The sequence below is a fragment of the Trichosurus vulpecula genome, chromosome 4 (genome assembly GCF_011100635.1).
Source record: "Trichosurus vulpecula isolate mTriVul1 chromosome 4, mTriVul1.pri, whole genome shotgun sequence".
NCBI lineage: Eukaryota > Metazoa > Chordata > Mammalia > Diprotodontia > Phalangeridae > Trichosurus > Trichosurus vulpecula.
In genome coordinates, this window is record NC_050576.1 from 439,307,394 (window position 1) to 439,329,993 (window position 22,600).

A 22,600-nucleotide genomic window follows, 5' to 3' on the forward strand; every position below is an offset into this window, starting at 1 on the left:
CCTCATTAGACTGTGAGGTCCTTGAGGGCTTGTGGTCTACCACATGCTTATAATATATCTGTATTTACATTTTTGCTCTATAAATAGTTTTTGTTGAACTCCACAGAGCAGTCGCTTAATAAGTGTTTATATACTGACTGATGAAGAGGGCTGAAAGAGATGGTATCCAATTAGAATCAGTAAGATCTGGCAAGTGATTGTATGAGACGATATGGGACAGTGAAGTCACTGGAAGGTCAGGGCTGTCATCAGCAAAAACAGGGAAATTTAGACGAGTGATGGCTTTGGAACGTTTAACTTGGAGAAGTCTCCAGGACAAGAAGGTGTCCGCTGGTAATAAGGGCCTAGAGACAGATATTTGGGAGTGATTAGCATGGAGATGTGAAGAGATATGGAGGGATGCTAGTACAGAGATAACAGAATTCATGGGAGATAAATAAGAGCAAAAAAGAGAGAAAGGCCTAGTGTTGGAGAAGGAAACACAGGATGATCTCACAAGAGACTGAAACACACAAAGAAGAACCAAGACAGAACACTCTCCTAGCAATCCAGGAAAGAGAAAGTTCAGAAGAAATGGACAGATGGCTGCTGCAAAGAAAACTGAGAGTGCAAAGCTCACTGACAGCCTTGGAGAGAGCAGCACAGCTGTAAACCAGCCTGCAGGCGATGGAGAAGTGAGGGAAAGCTGAAGGAAGGGAGGAGGATGGCAGGTGGGAAGCCTTCACCCAGCTCCTGCCTGGCACAGGAGTCACTGACTACACTGACTGGCTGACTCATTCCCTGCCATGAGTCTCCCTTCACACCATTCCACCTTCCCTTTGTCTTGGGGCCACTACTTGGACTCTCTTCTCACCCCTTCCCTTTCTCCTGAGGGACTGTCCCTACACCGGTCTTCACGGTTCCTGGGTTCACTCACTGATAAACTTAGAGCTTCATCTGAACCACCCTTTCCACATGTCCAATGGCCAGAGCATGATTAGGGAGATGCTGAGCTCAGGAGAGACCAAGACATCTGACCAGAGATGAGAAGGCAACCTAATAGAGCTGACGAGTCCACAAAAAACACACATGCACACAAATGCACGCACAGGCAGATACACACCACACACACACACACAGCCAGAGCCCTTTTGCCTTGCTATATTTTAGATTTAAATCATCCTCCTGACCTGAGACGTCATTAGATCTGGAGAAGCTGAAAAAGCCCCATTCCAAAAAATGAAGAGGCATCATTCCTCTCATACCCATCAGGCATCACTCAATGCACAGGCATTTATTTAAAAGGCCAGGTATCGTGCAACATGGTAAAAAAACAAAAACAAATGAAATTGGGGGAAAACACATAGAAAATGAACTGAAAGTAGTGGGGGAGGTTGTGATCATGCTACAGCTGAAACTGGGAGGGAAAATGGGAACCTGAGAGTCGAGGGAAGGGAAACACTCGAAGGCCCAGGGGACGCCTCTGATACCAAGGCAAGAGGGTTAGGGTTAATGCACCCCATAGTGGGGGAGCAACCAGAAGGCCACCCAGGAAGGGGAGGCCCCCCTGCTGCCCAATAACACAAAGTTTATGCTAAATCTGCCCCAGTAAAAACACCTCTCACCACAGCCAGTCCCTCTCACCTGTTGATGTTCTGGATCTTGTGCCACGTCAGCTTGGCTTCCAGTTTTCGGTGTGCCAGAGCGATCACACGGAAGCCCTGCTTCGTATAGTCTTCCAAAACTTTTTCAAAGTCACTGGGAACTGAAAGGAAAACCCAAGGCTTTGTTTGTCTGACAGCCTGAGAGCCAGCCCCCCCCGCCCCTCCCCCCCCCCCCCCCCCCCCCCCCCGCCGCTTCCTGCCCCACTGCACGCCCGCCTTACCCGTCTCTGGTTTACAGAGGCCAGCGATGACCTCAGGGGCCCCCTTCATGTACGCATCCATCTTTTTGTCCCCTAGAATTCGGGCCACCACACTCATTCGTTGCAAGGCAGAAGAAAACGGGAACTGCCGAACAATTCCTATCTCATAGTTGGCCTGTGAGAGATCACAGTGGGCATTACCCCACAGCTGCCACAGCCACCCCGCCCCCCAAATAAATGAAGGAAGGAAGGAAAGAAGGAGACAACACTTACGGAAAGCTCGAAAAGCTCCTGAAAAGAGAAAGAGAAAAGTCAGATATTACTTGGGGCTGCAAATGCCACCATAAAGGTTTACAAATGTCCCTTGATTTGGCAAGTATCAGGAAGGACTGGAAATATGAGGAAGAAACAAAACCAGGCTGACCCAGGCCCAGCCTTTGCCAGTGCTTGAGGAGGGGCCGGGCCACTGAGACTTGGTGCTGAGGGGGCTCCCAGTGAAATGTTTCACACCTAGAACTTTCTCGCCTCTCTTCTACAGCAGCCCAGGTACTCCTCATCATGGCACAACACCAGTACACTGCTCAGCAGCAGTGGGAAGGTGGGAGTGAGCCAAGGCTGGGGTTTGGCAAGGCCTGACTGTCAATGGGATGAGGGGGCAAGGAATAGGAAGAGGGGAATAGTGTGTGGAGTGCAGTCAAGAAGGGACAAGGAGAATGGAGTCAGCAGGGCAGCGCTGGTTTCAGAAACAACCGAGGGGCTGAAGGACTGGAGATCACAGGGAGGATGAAGACCAGGATTTGGGGAAGGTCAAGGGATTAGGGGCAGAGTTCATGAACATGAGGTGGGGGATGCAAGTGATGGGGAGGCGGGGTGCGGGAGGGAGCGTCAGTATGTCTGCTCAGGTTCCCAAGCAGGAGGCCAAGAGAAAGGGATGAGAGGAAGACTGCCAGCCAGGCTCTGGACTCATAGATGAAAGGAGAATATCCTGGAGGTCAGCAAACAACAACAACATGAACCACAACCAGATGATCCAGGGATGGTGTGAGCTTCAAACAGGGATCTCATGTGATGGGAGGGGAGTGTGCAGTATTCTGACCGCTCTACCTCTACCAGCAAGGGTACAAGAGGGAAAGTCTAATAGGAGGCAGGAAAGGGCCTCTGGGGAGGTCATCAGGAGGGAAGACGGAAAGAAAAATGTTGAAATGAGAGCAGTCTGTCACCTTTGAGGTAGGATGAGTGGGATGTCTGGGGATGGGAAAGGAGGAAGGGAGCAGGGGACAGAACATGGGGCTTGAGGAGAGAGGTCCAGGAAGTCACCCCCATCCCTTGGCGTTTCGCCTCTGGACACAGTCCATTAGGCAGCAATGTAGCTGGAAAAGGAGGAGAGAGGAGGTCGCCATGCAGGAAGGCTCAGCCACGTGACTGATAAAGGAAGCCCACAGGAACGGGATGTCCCTCCTTTCCCCATAGGCCCAGCCAGGCCTGGATGGAAGGATGGAATGCAATCACGCATCTCTTCCAGGAGACTCTGCCACACTCCAGGCCTCAATGTAATCAGTGTGCAGGAGCCAGTGGACAACCTCAGCACTGATGGAAGTCCTCACTGGGCTTGGACTCTGTGAGAGCTTGCTCCTTCACAGCAGTCTATACCCGGGTCAAGTAGGCATCTCCCTGCTTTGTACCTTGTGCCACAGACGTTTGTTGTCAGAAAGCTGTTGGACAGTCATTTCTATCCCACTGATTCGCTTTCAAGTGCAGAAAATCACAATAAGACACTACATAAAGAATGGGAATGGGGGCAGCTAGGTGGCACAGTGAGTAGAGCATCGGCCCTGGAGTCAGGACGACCTGAGTTCAAATCTGGCCTCAGACACTTGACACACTTACTAGCTGTGTGACCTTGGGCAAGTCACTTAACCCCAATTGCCCTTCCTTCCCCCCTCCAAAAATAAATAAATAATTTTTTTTTGGGGGGGGGGGAATGAATGGGAATTAAAGGAGGCAGGCATCATGGAGGACCAAGCTCCCCAAACCCAAGTATGACCCATGAGCTCTCCAGTGGATGAAAGTCCAACACGGAGATGCTGCAAGGTTCTTCCAGGTTAAACAGCCTTTTCATCGAGGACGGATGTGAGTAGAAGAAAAGGCTTTCTAATTTCAAACACACAAACAACAGCAAAAGCGAATAAAATCGACCACATGGTGGCCTAACATGCAACGCCATCCTACCATTGACTGGTTTGCTGCGGGTTTGGGTTCAGGAAGAAGCTGTTTAGGAGGACGGACAACAGTGGGCATGATCCGATTGTGAAGGGCCGTCTCTTCTTCAGTCGCTTCTTCTAGAATCTAAGGAGAAGGAGAAGAGAGAATAAAAGCAACCAGGCCGGGCCTCTCCTCTGGGGGAGAGAAGACCAAGGGGGCAGAATCCCACCATCACATAAGTCTGACACAGATCCCTGGAAGGGAGGGCAGCATTGGGGGAGGGGAGGAGGAATGCCAGCAAATCACTGGAGGATGAATCAATATCCCAAATAACTGTCTATAATATTGTCCATTACTTTCTCTATCCCTCCAAAATTAGCTTTTTTCTTTTTAAACATAAGAAATAGGGAGGCCTAAACTTATTGCTTTTCCAAACTTTACTATGACTTAAGTAAATCGAATTTCCTAAAATATGCTATCTACAGAGGAGGGGTTTTAACTCATGCAGAGGAAGAGGTCCCTTGGTGGCAGGAAACCCCTGGCTAAGGGCCAGCAGGTGGTGGGAGACCAACAGGCCTGGCTTGGTTTGAGAAGAGAGGGGTACTAAAGTGAGAGGTAAGCACAATTTGACCTCCTGTATAATATTGCTTAGAAGCCTATTGACAACAAAACCCTGTGTACTCCTAAGTCAAAACCAGGGGTGTCCTACACTAACCTGCGTAACTAGAAGGAGTGAACAGCTAGCTAGCAACTAAAAAGATAATGTTTAACTTAAAAAAAAACCAACATGTTTCCAATCTCAAAAATCCTCTCTTCTGTTCTTTGTATAATAAAATGTTTACTGGTTTTAAGTTCATTATAAAACAAGAAAAAATGAAAAGCACAGAATTAGACAGACAGGGTCTTGAGGACCTGATTTGGTTTTCTGCACCACAACTTAACATGGGAATAAAAGGGGACTGGCAAGTAAACGGCCTGACTATTCAGGACTGCTAAGAAGGGATTTGCCAGGAATTTTGCAAATCTGATCTAAAGGACTCAAATGTAAGGAGTAAAGCAAACTGCCCATCTCCCAACCAGCCACCACAGAGCAGCTAGAACATAGGAGGCTACCTGGAAGATGCGCTGGGAGCTAACAAAGAAGCCAGGACTAAACCCCAGCCCTCACCCAGAGGAGAAGTCAAAAAAAGAGGAGCTCACGCTCAGTAACACTCAGACAGGGAAGGAGGATGAGGGTCTCCTCATTCTCCGAGGCAGGGATGGGAGCATTCTAGCACCATGGACAGCAGAGAAGCCGAAGCTGAAACAGGAGACCTTGGAGAACAGAGCTGCTTCCCCAGGGGCTTTGTCTGGGGACACCAAGGGAACCCTTCTCTGAACCATGTTTTTAAGCGTATTGAATACAAAGCAGGGCAAAGGAAAACAAGGGCTAACGAAGGCAAGCAAAGGGGCCCTCTGTACGTCTTGTGCAACATCCCAGGTGAAGAAGCCCCGGAGAAGCCTGGGACACGTGCTACATGGCTGGTTGAAGGCGTGATGCACCGGCCATCTATCAGGTACCTCCAAATATGTCATCAGTCCCTGACTTGCTCCTTCACAACGCTCAGAGACTCAACAGGGGAGATTTGATTCTGTGCTCCATTCTCGCCAACAAAGAGTAACTGGTCAGGACACCCCCACCTTGGGCTCACATAACAAACAGTTTGGAGGAAAGGCTCCTCTTACCCATCCAATAGCTTCAAACATCTTCAAATCAAGTGGATCACCAGAAAGCTGCCCTTCAATTTTTGTCAGGGAATGGCAGGTGGCCATGCAAGCGACAAAATGCGATTTCACCAGGCTCTCGCTGCACGCTTTCTCCTCCGGCATCTGGAAACTGAAGAGGCACAAACCTGTGAGAAAGGCCTGGCGCCCCAAACCATCATTCCAGGAATTTGCAAAGGCTGCTCCAAATGTCCTTCAAGTCTGGAAAGTGGAAAACTCTTTGCACATCCCCCTTCCCATGCCCTTTTACTCAGTCCTAATCGGAGGGATGGACTGCAAGGCAGGGCATCTCCTTGGGTTCTCCAAAGCTAGGGCTGGTTCCTCAGAGAGCCCTCCAAGGTTCCACTGGGGGCCAGGGCATCCATCTTTGAGTATCTAACAATGCGCTTATTCCACACGGTCTATCAAAAGCTTGACTCTTCCTCCTGCCTGGAAATCCTCAGAGGGCAACACGAAAGGCCTAACGGTGCATTTTACTTTACAACACGATGAATAATCAGACAAGATGTGGAAAATTTATCAGAATCCCAAAGTAGAAAACCAGATAAATTCTTACTGTGCATTCTCTGCTCTCTGAATGCCCCAAAGGTCTAAGCCATCTTCAGTAAGTGTTCCAGTCTGAAAAACAAAGTCTGCCATCACTGGAGCCTTCGAAGAAACCACACGAGCACTAAGGTCAAGACCATGTGTGTAGGTCCTACATATAGTAACACATTTTCTTAAGGACATAATAAGGTTCCCCTCCCATAATCTGTTAGTTACTGCTCAGAGATGGAAATACTTTGTTTATGTGAAAGCTTTCTTGAAGAAGGAGTTTCATTTCAGGGAGAACGTGGTAAGGTAAGGACTAGGCCTAAGGTCTGGGACTTCCCTGTGTGAGAACTTCCTTCCTCAGAGAAGGTCTCTCAGGAAAGTACATGAAGCCAAAGTGAAAAGTGATTTGTCCTGGAAAAAGCTTCTTTCTGGAGGCAGAAGTTGGACATCTTTTTAAATACTTCCCCCCAGGTTTTTAGACTCTGAGGACTGGCGAGCTCCTCTTTTATTATCTTCTCCCATGAGAATGGGCGCTCCTTAGGGGCAGGTATTGTCAGTATAAGACCTAGCACAGAGCAGGTGCTAAAGCAGGGCTCACGCCCTTGCTCTGCCTGTGAGTCTCTCAATCTCCATAAATTCGGAGCCTGAACACCTGGCATCTGAAAACCCTCCATATTAAACAGAGCAAAAAGGTCGATCCCAATCAAGTCTGAGAAAGGGAAAGCTCCAATAATTCTCAGTGAATGAGAATGGGTGCCAATAGAAATCTTGATGACAATGGTGACAAGGGAAGTTCAAGGGGAAGCAATCCTGTGGTTTTGAAACGCTAATTCTCCTCCTCAACAAGGATCACTGGTGCTGTTGGAACCATTTAAAGTTGACCACTCTGGGAAAGGCAGCTACTCCCCGGGAGAACACACAGGCTGGACCAAGTGGCCTACCTGCCTGGGGTCTGTCACACAGAAGCCAGGGGCAGCAGGCCACGAGGCCACCAAGGCACAGGGGAGGGCCAAAACAGTGACAAAATTTTCAAAATAGAAAGGCTGATCAGAAAAATATTCAAAAGGAGAAAAAATATACACTAAGGGAGGGGGGAGAATTCATTAAAAAAATTTAAAACTGCATTTAATTTCCAACTTGAAGCTATAAATACAAAAAAACAATACACATAAAACTGGCCTTACCTTGTCAAAACACACCAGGTTGAGCTGTCCACAGATGTTTATCCGCTGAGGGCTAATGCAAAAGATGCCAATTTTTTTCAGTCTCCTTTGTGCATACACAATGCCAGCAGTCATTGCAGCCGGAAGTGCAGGAGGCACAGTAATCGTGATGATATCCAGAGACTCGATGACTATGACACCAGCTGGGACCTAGAATTAGGCCAAGGAAAGCACCCATCACACCACCTGAGTCTGCTTCAAAGAGGCCCCTCTTGGAACTGTCCGAAATGTTCCATTTGTAGAGGGGGTACATGTAAACAAGCCTCTTTCTTGAGTCAGTTGCTATTACATGCCAATCAACAGTGTACCTAGTCAGTAATCTCTTGAGAAAAGCCAGCAGGAAATCAAACCAATTTAACCTAATCACCCCAGAGAGTAGTTCTGGACTTCCCTTCCAAGGATGAACAAGGCCATTACCCAACCCTTCTGTACCTTATTCAGTATGCTATGGACGATGGTGTAAATAAATCCAATGCCAGCCACCACTACAAGACAGAGCAGAAACATGTAGGCATCTCTGTAGAGTTTGAAATCCGTTGGTTTGGGATACAGTATGGAACGTACAAGCTGGCCTTTAGAAGTACTAAATCCTGGAGAGAGAATATTTAACCAGTGAATGCAGGCAAATCCCTGGTCAAAAACAGGAGCTGAAACTATCTGTCCTGTTTTTAGACTGGAGTCAGAATGACTGACTATAAATCTGTATGATATACCAAAAGGCTAGAAAGAGATATGCATTTTGTGTGTGTGTGTACACGTGTACACATGTAAATATATAGACACATATATGTACACACAAATAAAATCAAATCCATTACTCATATCTGAAACAGAAACAAGATGAATATTTCTCAATTTCCTGACACAGCATCATCTCATTCATTCCCTCCCCATAATCCTCAAGTTTTCTTCCACTTGTCCCTATCAGTTCCCAATTCGAATGGCAATGACACATGAAGGCCTAAATCAGGAGCCCAAAGGTTTTTACATTTGTTACTTGTAAGCAGCAAGTACGACAGCTTCAAAAAGAGCAGAACAGCCAAGAACTAAGTCTTAACTCCAAACAAAGACGGGAGTGAAGGAATGCGGGAAAATGAGGAATCCAAAGGCATAATCTATTTTCCAAAAAGGGAAATCTCTTGAGGCTATCCAAAAGTACATCTCTAGCTCCCCAGATACGTGTCATTTGGGAAAATTTAGTAGCTTAAGGTATGCCTGGTGGGGAAATGAACCGCCATCTACCTGTCCTGACCACAATGGCTTTCACAAGTTCGCCGGTGTAGAAGCGAGTCTGAATGACAGTGGTCCCACAAAACAAAGTATGGCGCTTATGGAGGTCTGGGCTGTACAATTCATCTGCCACTCCTTTCACATCCACTGAAGGGTTTGGCAAATTAGTCTTTGTCACAGGAACGCTTTCACCTTAAACAAAAAGTTTAAATCCTCAGCACAGAAAACTTTAACATGTTGTTCTAAATAAACATGAGAGCATTTCACAGTGATTTTAATTTAGCTCAACAAAAAGGTTGGTGATTCTATAACCACATCCAGAGAGCCGAGTTTGATTGCAAACTGTCATCTTTCGCCTGACAATGATTTCACCACCACCATAACTGGTATAACAATAATGGCATTATTAAACATACATACTCTCTTCCCATCCTCCACCCCTCGTGAGAAGCAGCTGGACATAGGAAAAGTCCTCACTTCACCCAAGCGATCCCAGCTGATGAAAAGTTGTCAACGGGAAGCGAGGCTGGCCCAGACGAGGACCAAGTTCCACCCAGGACCGTGTCAAAGCAAAAAGGCAGAAGGGGTAACTGATGGGGAAGACCAATGGCCACCACCAGCATTAACGGAGCACTTCTTTACATGCCCTGTACTTGGTCCTAACAACTGCCTGGTTGGGAGGACAACCCAAACTGGTCCCCCTTTAGAAAAGAGGAAAAGGAGCCTCGGGCCAGTTTAATCGCCTGGCCCCAGGTCACAGAGAATGACAACAGCCAAGCTCCAAAACCAAGGCTCTCCTAAGCCCCAAGTTCAACATTCTAACATGTCAGGCTAAAAACGACTCTTCCCATTTTCAGAATTCCCATGTGGGATCCACTGACTCATTAGAGCAGGTCATTTTTATAATGCTTACTCTCACTCATATTAATCCCTTAAAGTCACAGTATGAAAAGGAATTCTTAAATGGGTTTACTAGTAAAGTATTCTATTATATTTCCCAAAGACTTTGCCTTGCTCTGCTCTAAGATCATTTCCCATCTGTTTACCTGTAAGCATGCTCTCATTTACAATGCAGGTACCACTAATGAGGACCGCATCACAAGGCATGACTGTTCCATTCATCGGGATGACCATGATGTCTCCAGGTACAAGGTCAGTGGAGAAAATCTCTTCAGTTTCTGAAAGGATCAGAGGTTGCTTTGTTTGCTTGTTTGTTTAATGTTGTTTTACACCACCTATAGTTCCATCTCCAAAAGGAACTTGACCAATTAGCCCAGCAGACAGGATAGAGGGAAGGCCTATTTAAATGCATTTTTAAATGCTTTATCTCAGAACCATGAACAACAAGGCACAGAGAGGAAGGAGGGCTCACAAGAATTGTCCCTGCCTTCACAGTGCTCATAATTAGGGGGTTATAACACAAGGTTGTAACAGAAAGATAACATCAGGAGCTGTCAGGCCAGGGGATCAAGAAGAATACTATGGAAGAGACGACATTGGAGAAGGTTTTTATATGATGCACGGGCGAGAACAAGGGCATTCCAAAGGAGTTACCGGCCTGAGCCAGGGAGCAGAGACCTGCGTGTGAACGACGGATAGCAGGGGCCACCCATGGCCAACCCAGAGTGGAAGGCAAGGTTTAGACAGAGCACTAACAGGATTAGAGTTCTGCTTTTACAAGCAGGAGAGGACCCAATGTCTACACTACCAGGAAATAATAATGTCAATAGAAAATAAAAACCCACACGATCCACTGCCCTTCCTTGATGGGGTGCAGATGACTTACAGGGATGATCTCCCCACCCCAACTCCACAAGGAATGAATGCTTCCTCTGCTCTTTCTATGCCCAGGGCCTCCCACGGGACACAGCAGGAGCCTAATGTGTGCAGAACTGAGCACTGTGAGGACCTTTCATGACTGTCCAGATCCCTCTTAGATTCTCCTACTCAAAGAACAGTTTTCAAGTACAAATGCATACACAAGTAAGAAAGCTAGCTTTCCATGATTCAGGTTTGTCACCTTGGGTCGATGGACAGCCCCAACCCCCTCCAAAAGATCTGTGAATAAATTTCAGAGATTTCATAAACCTGGCTGAGAAAAAAAGATTGTATCTTCCATTTCACTAACCTCTAACTGAAACTTAGCCTTTCCCTCAATTATGATTTTTTTTGGAGAAAAAAAAAATCCCATGATTCTTAGATGGGGTCCAAAGGTTTCAGCCAAACACTCAAGGGGTTGAGGACTCATGAAAGGTAGAGAGCTCCTACCATAACCTCTTCGCAAAGGAAGGGAACTAAAGTGACAGCCCAGTTGTGCCCCATGGAGAGAGAAAGATACTGCCTTCGTGTAGGCAGTGACCAGCCCACCAGACATGTCCAACTCTCCACACCCAACAGAACAAATTCTGAAAGAACCAAGATTCCCTTATGTAGGCCCCAGTGTGAAAATGAACCCAAAGGACAGCCAACAAACCTGAGGAGGGCACTGTCCAGCTAGGCCACACAACCCACAAAGTTCTATCTGATCACCAAACAAAAGAGAAAATGGACAAGAGTGATCTCTGTCTGGTAAGAAGCTGAGAGGAATGTGTCCAATTCTACATTCTGAAAAGTGGTCATCAACTATGCTACATGCACATAACAATCACATATTCGAGTGCGTGTCTGACAGACAAAACAGAACCTCCAAGTCATGTTCGGAGATAAATCTGAAATAAATGCTCCCTAGATGCTCTTGGCATAGGCACCTGGGGGTTCACTTTTGGACTCATCCTTCTGATCTTCGACCCCTCCAAAGGACAGACACATCCTGGGCTACTTGGGCTACTTACCTCCACCGACTCTGCAGACAGAAACTCTCACGGTGCTGTGCGCGGCCACCATATCGTGCAACATGATGTATTGCTGGAAGGAAGCAGAGAAACTATCAAAGTCCAAAGGGGTGCTGAGCAATAATCATTAAATGACACATACCCCAATGAGATCAGAGGTCCAGGGGACCCCCCCCCAAATCACATACACTCTCTCTCTCTCTAAGGGCCAGGCACTGAATCCAGAGAGACTATACTCTCCGGGGGGGTACTGTGCTCAACCCCCACCCCATGGGCAACACACAGGAGAACATCCTCCCAATAGCAGTGGAGCAGCCTCCTCTGGGGGTATTGTGTCCAGTTCCCTCCCACCCCACTCACCCCAGCACAAAGAGCCCCTACACTACACAAGCCCACCCTGAGCCCAAGGCCTCACTTTTGCACAAAGGTATTTAGAAACCAGATAATCATAGATTCCCAGATTCCCATAAATTCTTACAATGAAAAGAAATACCAAAAACTTGACTGGCCCTTTAGATTTTTCCGAGGAAACTCAAAAGCCAGGGATTATAAGAGTCAGTTGGAATCAGGAAGACTCAGGTTTACTACCTGCCTCAGTAGCCCTGAACAGCTCCCTCAAACTTCTGTGTCTTGGCAATTGCCAAGAACTGAATCTACAAAGTCATCACAGAAGGTTCTAATCTCAGCTGTGAAGAATCCATTAGAAGAGCTGGGCAGCCTCTGCAACACCCAGGGCACATGCTCACCTTCCTAATGGTGTATAAAGAGCTCACAATGGAAATCACAGACATGATCACGATGGCTAGGGCATAGTAGTAATATTCATCTGTGCTCCACAGGATCACACTGAACAGCTGGAAAACGTAGAAGGGATTGAGAACCTGAAAAACAAGATGCAAGTTAAGCCAGGATGAGCAGCTGAGCCCCTGGTCACCAGCTATGCTCCATCCACATGGGCACCCACTCCACCCAACACAGGGGAGTCTCATCAGAAACATTCTCAATGCCCATGCCCATCTGACCAGGCCTCCCCGGAGGACTTCCCTTTGGATGCTCATCTACAACTCCAACACGTTTGCCAGGGGGTACTCGCCATGCTTCCAGGGACACTTCCAAATGCTACCTAGAGGCATGTTCATTTAAGCGAGCAGCTGACAAATGTAAAGGTTAGTGAGCAAGAAAAGACTGGGTGATAGATAATGCCCTGCACTGATCAGGATCCTTTGGAGGAAAATCAAGAATAACGACAGCTCAAAGACAGCTAGGATGAGGGAACACTCAGGCAGCAAAATGCTTTCATCGGCTTCCAAGCAATATTAACAAAGAGATTCTCACCAACCACAACCACCTGCCACCTCCACTGGACTTCCTTTTGTGCTATTGGAAGACTGTTGTTTGATACAAGAGATAAGGCTGATAAGTAACCCATTTTATAGACAGACCCCAAAATGAAATGAGCAGCCCAAGGTCTCACAAGCTGCTTACAGTAGGAATAAGAATGCAAGGATGTGCTGTGCTGCTGGCAGGGTCATCTGTTCCACTCAGCCAAGCTCCCCATTTAAGCCCTCATCACCATCTTGATCTTCTCATTCGGCTTGAGCAGCTTTTCCAACAGCACTGGCTGGATCTGGATATGCTCCCTGCAGATGTCTGGGGGACCAGCCATCACAACACAGTCCTAAGAAGTGAAGTGACGGCTTGTGTGGAGTCAGACCAGAAGCCTTGAGGAGTACCACACTTGTGACCGGGCTAACTAGAGCAAATCTCTGATAAATGAAACTACAGATCAAAAAAGAAACAAACCACCGAACCTTATTCTGGCTGATGCTAAGAAATTCGGGATCTCTTTCCAAACAGGACAGATTTCTAAACATCTTTTAATCGGGCTTTTTTCATCTACATGAGATTTTTTTTTAAGTACATAGAGTTATATAACCCTACAACTGGAAGGGGACAACAGAAATCACATAATTCAGTTTTGAGTTTTTCACCACAATACACTAGGGAAAGCAAATTCTAATCACAGTGAAAAACAAACTTATCTAGTATTTAATTAATAGAAAGATCTACAATCCAACATTTCTGGTATTTCCTAATAGGCCGAACAAAGAAGACTGTGCTATAGTCAGCTACCACTGGGGGGCAGGGTGGAATCAAAAGCCAGGGGGTTCCAATGTAGAACACCATTCACTAGCTGGGTGAGCATGGGCCAGGGACTCAAATTTTCTGAACTGTAACATGGCAATGGGGATGCCTTCACTAGCTGCCTAAAGGTGCTGCAAAGCTCAAGAAGCTTCCTGATGCTGCTCCTGCCTGGACCTGCCTCCCCGCGCCACCCCACCCCCAACCAGGATCAGTTCCTTCTGTCCCTGAGGCTTCTTCAGATATGACCAAAATGAGAGCAGAGCAGAGGCTGGGACAAGTAACACTTCTTAGAACTAACCCAAACCAAACTGACAGAATGAATATTTCAAAAGCAGAAAACCTCTTTTTTGTCCTGTTATTGAACACGAAGGAGAAGACCACCAAGCAGCCCCAGCTACAAAAACTAAAACCCCCACAGAAAAGAAGCATTGCCCCACCTTCACCAAAGCAGTAAAGTCAGAGACTTCTCGGGTTACTAGAAAAATAAGCCACGAGTCCCTCTCCCTCTGTTCTTTACGAGAATGCTTCCGATATTTTGCTGTTGTTGGTCAGTCATTCATGATCCCGCAGACCACAGCAAAGCAGGCCCTTCCATCCTCCACTATCTCCCAAAGTCTGTCCAACCTCATGTTCATTGCTTCCATGACACTCTACATCCATCTTGTCCTCCGCTGTCCCCTTTTCCTTTTACCTTCAATCTTTTCCAACATCAGGGTCTTTTCCAATGAGTCCCATCTTCTCACAATGTGGCCAAAGTATTTAAGCTTCAAATTCAGTATTTGAGCTTCCGGTGAACAGCCTGAAGTAATGTCTTTAAGTATTGACTGATCTCATCTCCTTGCTGTCCAAGAGATTCTCAAAAAGTCTTCTCCAGCACCACCATTAGAGAGCATCTATTCTGTGGCACTCAGATCTTCTTACAGTCCAGCACTCACAGCCATACATTGCTTCTAGCTTTGACTATACAGACCTTTGCCAACAAGGCAATGTCTCTGCTTTTTCACACGCTGTCCAGATTTGCCTTAGCTTTCCTTCCAAGGTGCCCCAAGAATATAAAATCTGACACTACTTTCATTTCTTCTCCTATGAATTGCCAGGAAGTGATGAGACCAGTTGCCAAGACCTTAGCTTTTTTTGATATTAGGCTTCAAGCCAGAATTTACACTCTCTTCTTTCACCTTCATCAAGAGGCTTTTTATTCCTTCACTTTCTGACTTCAGAGTGGTATCATCTACATATCTGAGACAACCTTAATTCTTTGGATTCATCCAGCTTGCCATTTTGCATGATGTATTCTGCACATAAATTAAATAAATACAGTGACAATATACAGCCTTGTCGTACTCCTTCCCCAATCTTAAACCAATCAGTTGTTCCATATTCAGTTCTAACTGTTGCTTCTTGGCCTACATACAGGCTCCTCAAGAGATAAGTAAGGATTTGCCATGTTTTGTTGTGATCCAAATTAAAGGCTTTAGTGTAGTCAACGAAACAGAAGTTTTTCTAGAACTCCTTTGTTTTCTCCATAATCCAGCCAATGTTGGTAATTTGGTCTCCAGTTCCTCTGCCTCTGCTCTTCTGGTCATTCTCAGTTCACATATTGCTGAAGCCTAGCCTAGAGAATCTTAAGCATCACCTTGCTGGCCGGTAATATGAGCACAGCTGCTTGATAATATGAACCTTTCTCGGCACTGCCTTTCTTTAGGATTGGGACATTAACTGATCTTTTCCAATCCAGCAGACACTACTGAATCTTCCAAGTTTGTTGGCATGCTGAGTTCGGACACTTGGACAGCATCATCTTTTAGGCCTTTAAGCAGCTGAGCCGGAATGCCATCACCTCCACCAGCCTTGTTATTAGCAGCACTTCCTAAGGCCACCTGACTTCATTCTCCAGGATATCTGGGCATCATGATTATCAGGGAGGTCAAGATCTTTCTTGCCTCATTCTTGCCACCTCTTTTTAATCTCTTCTACTTCTGTTAGGTCCCTACCATTTTTGTCCTTTATGATGCCCATTTTTCTGCACAAAACACTAAAAAATCCCAAATCACTCAGACAGCTTGAGCCTAATCCTTTAACCCTTTTCTGTCTGAATTTGTATATCTTTGGATGTCTAGCAAGTAACTCATACAGTATCTAACAAAGCTGAAGTTCCTGTTGTAGACAACTCTGATGGATGTGAACCCCTTTAGGAAAAATTCACCCTAGCTGTATAGTTCTTCTCATTCTCCTCCTAAGGCTGGAGTGATGAAGGGTAACACATTTACTGACCACCGCCCCCACCCAAATATTCTCAAGTTTTAAATAGTATGCACTGATATAACGTAAAGGATTTTACAAGGCTCTTAATTAACTAAGCTAAATTAATTGTCATCATTCAGTTTTTCTGATGTGGTTTTATCAAAATCATTGTTTCTGAAAAATCAAATCAGTACTTCCCAGCGGACATAAAGAAGAATGTATTTAGATTACCAAATACAAAGATAATACAGCTTACTGGGAAATCTCTGGCTCTTAAGTGGAAACAGAATTTAAAATATACTTGATTTAAATACAAACCACCCCAACTTAGTTCAAGAACCATTAAACGCTGTCTGTAGGGATCAACGCAAGGCCCCGGAGGAAACAGGAAGTTTGGAGAAATAAGACAAGGTCCCTAAGCATCCTGGAGCTTTAAGTCAGAAGGACAGAAGGAAAAAACAAGTAACTAGAATTCCTAGTACACAAAACAGGTGCATCAAAGACATATGAGCAACAAGTGAACGGACAGTTGATCTGAGGAGGAAAGACCAGCAGTGGCAAGGGCAACATGCAGGGCCTTGACTGGCCTTGTCAGGAGAATTCCAAGCCAGGGAAATGTTGTGTAACCAAAGGCCCAGAGACAGAGAAGCAGCAGGGAAGAGCCTTCAAGGGGCCAGAGGAGATCAAAGCAGAAAATACCAGGCCCAGGAGCGGTGAGCTGCACCATGGGGTGGGAGAGCGTTATGGTTAGGAAGAGGGGCAGGCTTTCTAAGTCTAGGCCAGACCAAACAGTCGGCAGACTTACCTCTTTAACCAGAAGTTTAAGGACAGAAGGCACTTTGACAGCGATCTCATTCATTCCATACATCAGCTTTCTGCATGACAGAATAAAAGCCAAGGTGTTAGTGCAAATTCTGGCCTTTCTGCCTACCTAGCTTTAACGTTCAGAATCTGAGGCACAAATATGTGTGATGCAGGATGTATGGGGAGCCACGCACGAGCATCAGGTGCTAGGATGAGATCAGTGCCCAGAGTCATGCTGTTCCCTTCTCATTCCCTGATAAATGGCAAGAGCTAGACTCTCCACAAACTCTACTCCCTAATCTAAAGTCAAAAAAATAGACTACTTTTGGCAAAAGATGAAAAAAAGCCACATTTGCATAATCAAGTCACATGGACTAGAACTCAAGAGAAAGGAGATACGAAGGCCATTCAGCTGAGGTCACACTTCACATCCTTGCCTTGGTTTCCCAATTTGCAAATTAAAAGCTTTCTCTTACAGCAAATTAGAGGTTTAAATGAGTTAAAGGCGAGAATTCAGTTCTCGTAGAAAATGCTGTAACTTTTCTTTGAAAACATTTCTATTTCATTTTAAAAGACTGTCTTCAAGAACTGTATTCAAGTGCAGGTTTCATTCATTTAGTGTATTTAGTGAAGAATGATACTTTCAAGGTCATTTATCAATTCATTACCAAAATCAAAATCAGTTTACTAATGAAAATTGCAACTTAGTGTAGTTTAACATCTACTTAATGTCAAAATCACAGTTTTTGAGGGGGAGAGGAACCAGAAATGGGCAGGAGTGTTCAATGGCATTTGGAGTCATAGTACCTGTAGGCATGTGTCTCCTTCGCCAGCCCTGAGCTGTGCTGTTCATAAATTGAAGTACAAGAAACACCTTCATCCAGACCCCTAAAGAAACGGGAAATGCTTACTTTAATCCAAGTTGAAAATCTCAAAATTCTTTGTTGCTTTGTTTAAAAGTTTGAGAATCCCATTCTAAATACGAATCCTTAGCTGGGGTCCCCAGACAAAAGAGAACTTTAAAAATGCATTCACAAGACCTACCTCATAGAAGGGATGGATCCTCCTCAAAGGGGGAGAATTCCGAGTTATTTTCTAGATTCCACTGCATAATTGTTCAAGTATTATCAAGCCTGATTTATCATCCTATTTCCATTTCTACTAAAATGTCTTTAACTTCTTAGTTCATTGTAATTTCTAGCATAAATATTTTAATTACTATCTGTGAATGATTTGAGAGAGGCGGGGGGGGGGGGGGGGGGGGGGGGGGGGCAGACAGGCAGACACACTCTGCTTCTTCCTAGGCCACATCCAAACAGTTTAACAGAAGGGTCACAATCAGGGGCCCACTAAGAGAAAGAGCACAGACCAATATGGCATTCACACCACCCCACCACACCCCACCAGGCCAGTAACCACTGCCACAGGGTCTAGAGGAACCAATTCAAGAGTGCTCTGTCCCTGAAAGGTATTCTCACAGGTCACAGCCATGAAGAGAGGAGAGGGTAGCAGGAGCCTCCTCTACTTCCGGACAATTACAGAAAGCTCACTTTATGTCTGACAAAGCACTCAGAATGATATATGATCTAAAGTCAAAGGGAAAAAATGCCACTTACTTTAACACATCAAAATTCTGGAGGGAGTCATTCCAGAAGTACCTCACACTATGGTGCGTAAAATAAGGAATCTGCAAAACACCAAGCAGCAGACAGATTGGGCACCCAAATGATCCTGGTCCTTAACAGTTCAACTGACTAATGAACATTCACTTACAAAGACAAGAAAGTGGGCTCAAGCAGATCCCCCGACACCCCCAAGCCCCAAAGGCTCTTCCACCTCACCCCATCACTCTCGGAATGGAGGCAGGCAGTGCTGACAGTACCTCTCGGGGCTGGGCAAGGTCACACTGGTCCTCTTGAGGCAGGTCCTCAGGGAAATGGAAGTGAGCAGCGTGGCCATTGGACACTTTTTTAGTTACTGTTTTAGGGCTTGAAAATGAGTGGTTTTCTAGAGAAAGAAAGCGAACTTTTGCACAAAACCATATCCTGAATTCATCCTTGGAAAAAAGAGAAAAATAAAGTTTTTCATTCTAGCATTCTCGTTTGCATATACGTATGCCATATGACAATCAATCAACAAAACCTCATGGAGTGACTCCTCTGCACTAGAAGCAGGCATGGGAAGACAACAGGGGAGAAGGCTCCCCCTCTCGATCCAGGGGCCGAGGGGACCCGCACACCTGGGGGTGTGGCCTCAGAGAGACAGGTACAGAGGAGCAACAGCCACGAGGTCCCCCGGCAGCTCCAGGTCAAGGTGCTACTGGCTCTTAATTCAACTCCATCACTCTCAGCCCTAACTCCTACAATTCCGTTTGTCATCTGAGAAAACATGGCTTCCCGGTCACAGTGTGGTCAGAACTCAGCCTCCCCCCCACCCCACCCCCTTCCTTCACTCTGACAAAATCCCCAGAACACTCAAACCCTGTCACTTCCCAGATCATCGCAGACAAGAAGTGGTGAGGGTAAAAGGAATGGCCAGCATTGACTACAAGGTTAAAGGTGTCACCACAAGGCACTTTAAGGTTTGCAAAAGCCTTTGTGACTTCATTTAGTCTTCACACCAACCCTTCACTGCAGGTACTATTACTAGACCCAGGTTACAGACAAAGAGACTGAGGTGGGCAGAGGCAGAGGTGGCAATATAGCCAAGGCCCTGGGGTGTGCACTGGCATGCCAATGTCCTCTTCTCACACAGATAGGAGCCCGAAGCTCAGAGGGTCAGTGACTTCTCCCCTGTCACACAACCTGAGTCTAACATCCCCTAAGACAAAGCTTCTCCACAAGGTACCTCTGCCCTTGCTTTTCTGGAACCTTCATGAAATCAGATCTTGTGCTGATAAAAACAACTCCTTAATTTAAACCAAAGGGATACTCTCCCATTCTCAAATAGAAAAATGAAAACCAAGGAAGAGGCACCATGACCGGCCCAGGTAAAGGCCAGTGGGAGGCTTTGCAAGAGCCACACTCTCTGGGTTTCTGGGTTTTTATCTGCCAATTTGGAGACTAGGGGAGATGGCTTTTGCATGTGTAACACTCAATGAGGTGATGATCAATGCAAACATCAACATAAAATGCAGATAAGGAGATTCAACTCAATAAACACTCCACAAGGGATTGTTCCACACACAGAGCCAACCTCTACCATAGCTCAACTGGGAGATAAAATTGATGCTCAGTAAACACTAGGCAACCTGAAAAGAGGGAATCCCTGTCACACCTGGCTTGGCTCCTGAAGGAAGAAAAGATTCTGGAAGCAGAGGATGAAAAGACCCTGAAAGTGCTGAGGTCTAGCTTGGCTAGAAAGCCAAGTTTTCCCATGGAGGTCGCATGGAAAACCTGGAGCTTCTATGGCTGCCCAATTTGGGAGCAGTAAGTTTTTGGGAAGAGAGACTGGTGAGTCAGAGCTGTATCTTAGCAATGGTATCTTCTCAGGTCAGAAAGGAAACACACTAGAGGCAAGCAGAAGAATGGGCTATTCTGTAGTTGATGAGGCCCGGGGTGATGAGGGCCTCACCAGGAGCCCAGATCAGATGGCAAGAACCCAATCTGGGGAGATGGTACCCTTCCAGGCCTTCAGCGGCAGCCACCAGACACTTACCGTGGTCCTCAGCAGCACCACCTCACAGTCTTTGAGGGCCGCTCGGAGGCAGGTGGCTTTTACACGCCATTCAGGCATCCAGTAGAGGAGGAGGAGGAGGAAGCCACCAGTACAGACCACTCCAAATGCAACTACAAGCAGCTTCCAACGACTCAGATTGTACCCATAAATCTCCTGTGTGCAAACGGGAAAACAAATCACGGTCTTGTAGACCTTGTAACATTTTAGGCAAAGAATTTCATTTTCTACCATTTGAAATCTGACCAGCCAAACTGCCAAATTCAAAGCAATTCTTGTTCTCACTGTCACAAGTACCAGCTCAAACACACTGTTTCCCTAAGCACATAACAGGCATTCAATAAACCAGTCTTTGCTGTGATTTCTCTTATTAATCAACAAATAATCAGTCACCAGGAAGAAATGTGATTGAAGATCACCCCACAGTGTCAAGGGAATGGCCGGGCCTACATTTCCATGACAAATACCTGCGCTGAACATGGAGTGGGGGGACCAGCGTCTGCCACATCAAACTGGCTCTGACAAAATAAGCTGGGGACAGGCTTCAAGTCCCCTTGCTTGGGAACGTCCCTTCCTAGGGATACCTACCAACCTGAGAATAGTGAGGCTGAATAGGAGAGGCTTTAAGCACCTGTGTAATCTGTGCACCATTTAACAGAAATGCCAAAGAGTGGGGATAATGTAGCAGCCATCTGCCCTAAATTCAAACATTTATTAAGCACCTACTACATACAGAGTACTGTGCTAGTCTCCAAGAATATCAAGACAAAAATGAAACCAATCTTTGCCCTCAGGAAGTTTACTTTCTCCAGGGGGACACAATACACAATTCTAGTCCAAGGTTAGTCAAGGAGGAAGCTAGCGCCCCCTAAAGGCTCCCAAGCTGCACCTTGAAGGAAGCAGGCAGCAAAGGCCTGGAGGTCCACCACTCCAGGTATGAGGCTCCCAGATGGAAAGTGGAGAGAACATGGCAAGGGAAAAATGCCCAGTACATTTTCTCTTGGGAGGGGGAGTCCGGACTGTGATGTGAGCCAAGCTCAGACATATCACACAAACAGTGATCCTTGTGACTGCAATCCATAATTCCCAACACTGGTGATGATGTGTGAACAACAGCCATTCTCAGCTAGGCTCCCTTTCAATGCTCCACAGCAAAAAGATTGGTTGTGTCAATCCACCTGTCCCTCCCTCCCCTCTCAACACCAGCCTCTGGCACACTGGCGGATCTAAGCAGCAGCTAAGAATTTCAATGGGGAGAGAAGGGGGGAGGGGTGTCAGGCTGGAAGCTTCCAAATCGGAATCAATCATCCACCTAAGAAATGAATGGGGAATAAAAGGTAGGGAGAAGGCTGCCCCTTTCTAGGGTCATTGAAGCATTTTTTAAAAATGCACAGAGGAGAAGGCAGGGGAGGCCAGAGTCGCAAATTAGCAAAGCAGCTTTGGAAGTACCGTGCTCAATTTGCTATAGGAAAAGACAGCTTCCTGTACACCCCCTCCTCTTTTTCCATTCTGCTAGTGCTGCACCCCAGAAAAGGTGGCTGTGTGGGGCAGGCAGGCTGGGCACAGGATCCCTGTGGAGGCAGCCGCTAGAAAGAATGCACCTGGTGTCAGGAAACCTCACTTCAAATGATCCTGGGCAAGTCTGAAAAATGAGGACGATGAGGATGGCGCCTCCCTTGCAGGGGCACTGTGAAGGTAAAAAGCTAATATTTGTAAAGTGCTTTATCCATTCTAAATGTGATCCACTATTAAAACTAGCTAGCTGGCCCAGCGGGCAGAGTGCTAGGTCTGGACATATCAAGATTTATCTTCCTGGATTCATATCCAGCCACCGACACCTTTTCGTTTCTTGACCCTGGACAAGTTTCTTGGGCAGCTGGATAGCACAGTGGATAAGCGCTGGGCCTGGAGTCAGGAAAACATCTTCCTGAGTTCAAATCTGGCCTTGGACAATACCTGTGTGACCCTGGACAAGTCACTTAACCCTGTTTGCCTCAGCTCCTCATCTTTAAAATGAGCTGAAGGAACTGGAAACCACTTCAGTATCTCTGCCAAGAAAACCCCAAATGGGGTCACAAAGAGTCGGACACCACTGAAAAATGACA

The 22,600-nt window shown here is 46.2% G+C and overlaps 1 protein-coding gene across 2 annotated transcripts in view; it reads right to left on the bottom strand.

Annotated features, from left to right (window-relative positions):
• ATP13A3 (ATPase 13A3) overlaps nucleotides 1-22,600 on the bottom strand; it is a 75,769-nt gene that overhangs the window by 26,620 nt on the left and 26,549 nt on the right. For both annotated transcript variants that reach the window (XM_036753940.1, XM_036753939.1), the window contains exons 3-19: nucleotides 20,478-20,651; nucleotides 18,703-18,876; nucleotides 18,437-18,507; nucleotides 17,628-17,708; nucleotides 16,822-16,891; nucleotides 12,374-12,508; nucleotides 11,628-11,700; nucleotides 9,843-9,974; nucleotides 8,809-8,988; nucleotides 7,999-8,156; nucleotides 7,528-7,716; nucleotides 6,366-6,427; nucleotides 5,771-5,921; nucleotides 4,073-4,189; nucleotides 2,117-2,134; nucleotides 1,865-2,018; nucleotides 1,624-1,744 (exon numbers count right to left, since the gene is read on the bottom strand). In XM_036753940.1, the coding sequence (XP_036609835.1) occupies nucleotides 1,624-1,744; nucleotides 1,865-2,018; nucleotides 2,117-2,134; nucleotides 4,073-4,189; nucleotides 5,771-5,921; nucleotides 6,366-6,427; nucleotides 7,528-7,716; nucleotides 7,999-8,156; nucleotides 8,809-8,988; nucleotides 9,843-9,974; nucleotides 11,628-11,700; nucleotides 12,374-12,508; nucleotides 16,822-16,891; nucleotides 17,628-17,708; nucleotides 18,437-18,507; nucleotides 18,703-18,876; nucleotides 20,478-20,651 (2,060 nt within the window). The remainder of the gene's footprint in view (nucleotides 1-1,623; nucleotides 1,745-1,864; nucleotides 2,019-2,116; nucleotides 2,135-4,072; nucleotides 4,190-5,770; nucleotides 5,922-6,365; nucleotides 6,428-7,527; nucleotides 7,717-7,998; nucleotides 8,157-8,808; nucleotides 8,989-9,842; nucleotides 9,975-11,627; nucleotides 11,701-12,373; nucleotides 12,509-16,821; nucleotides 16,892-17,627; nucleotides 17,709-18,436; nucleotides 18,508-18,702; nucleotides 18,877-20,477; nucleotides 20,652-22,600) is intronic.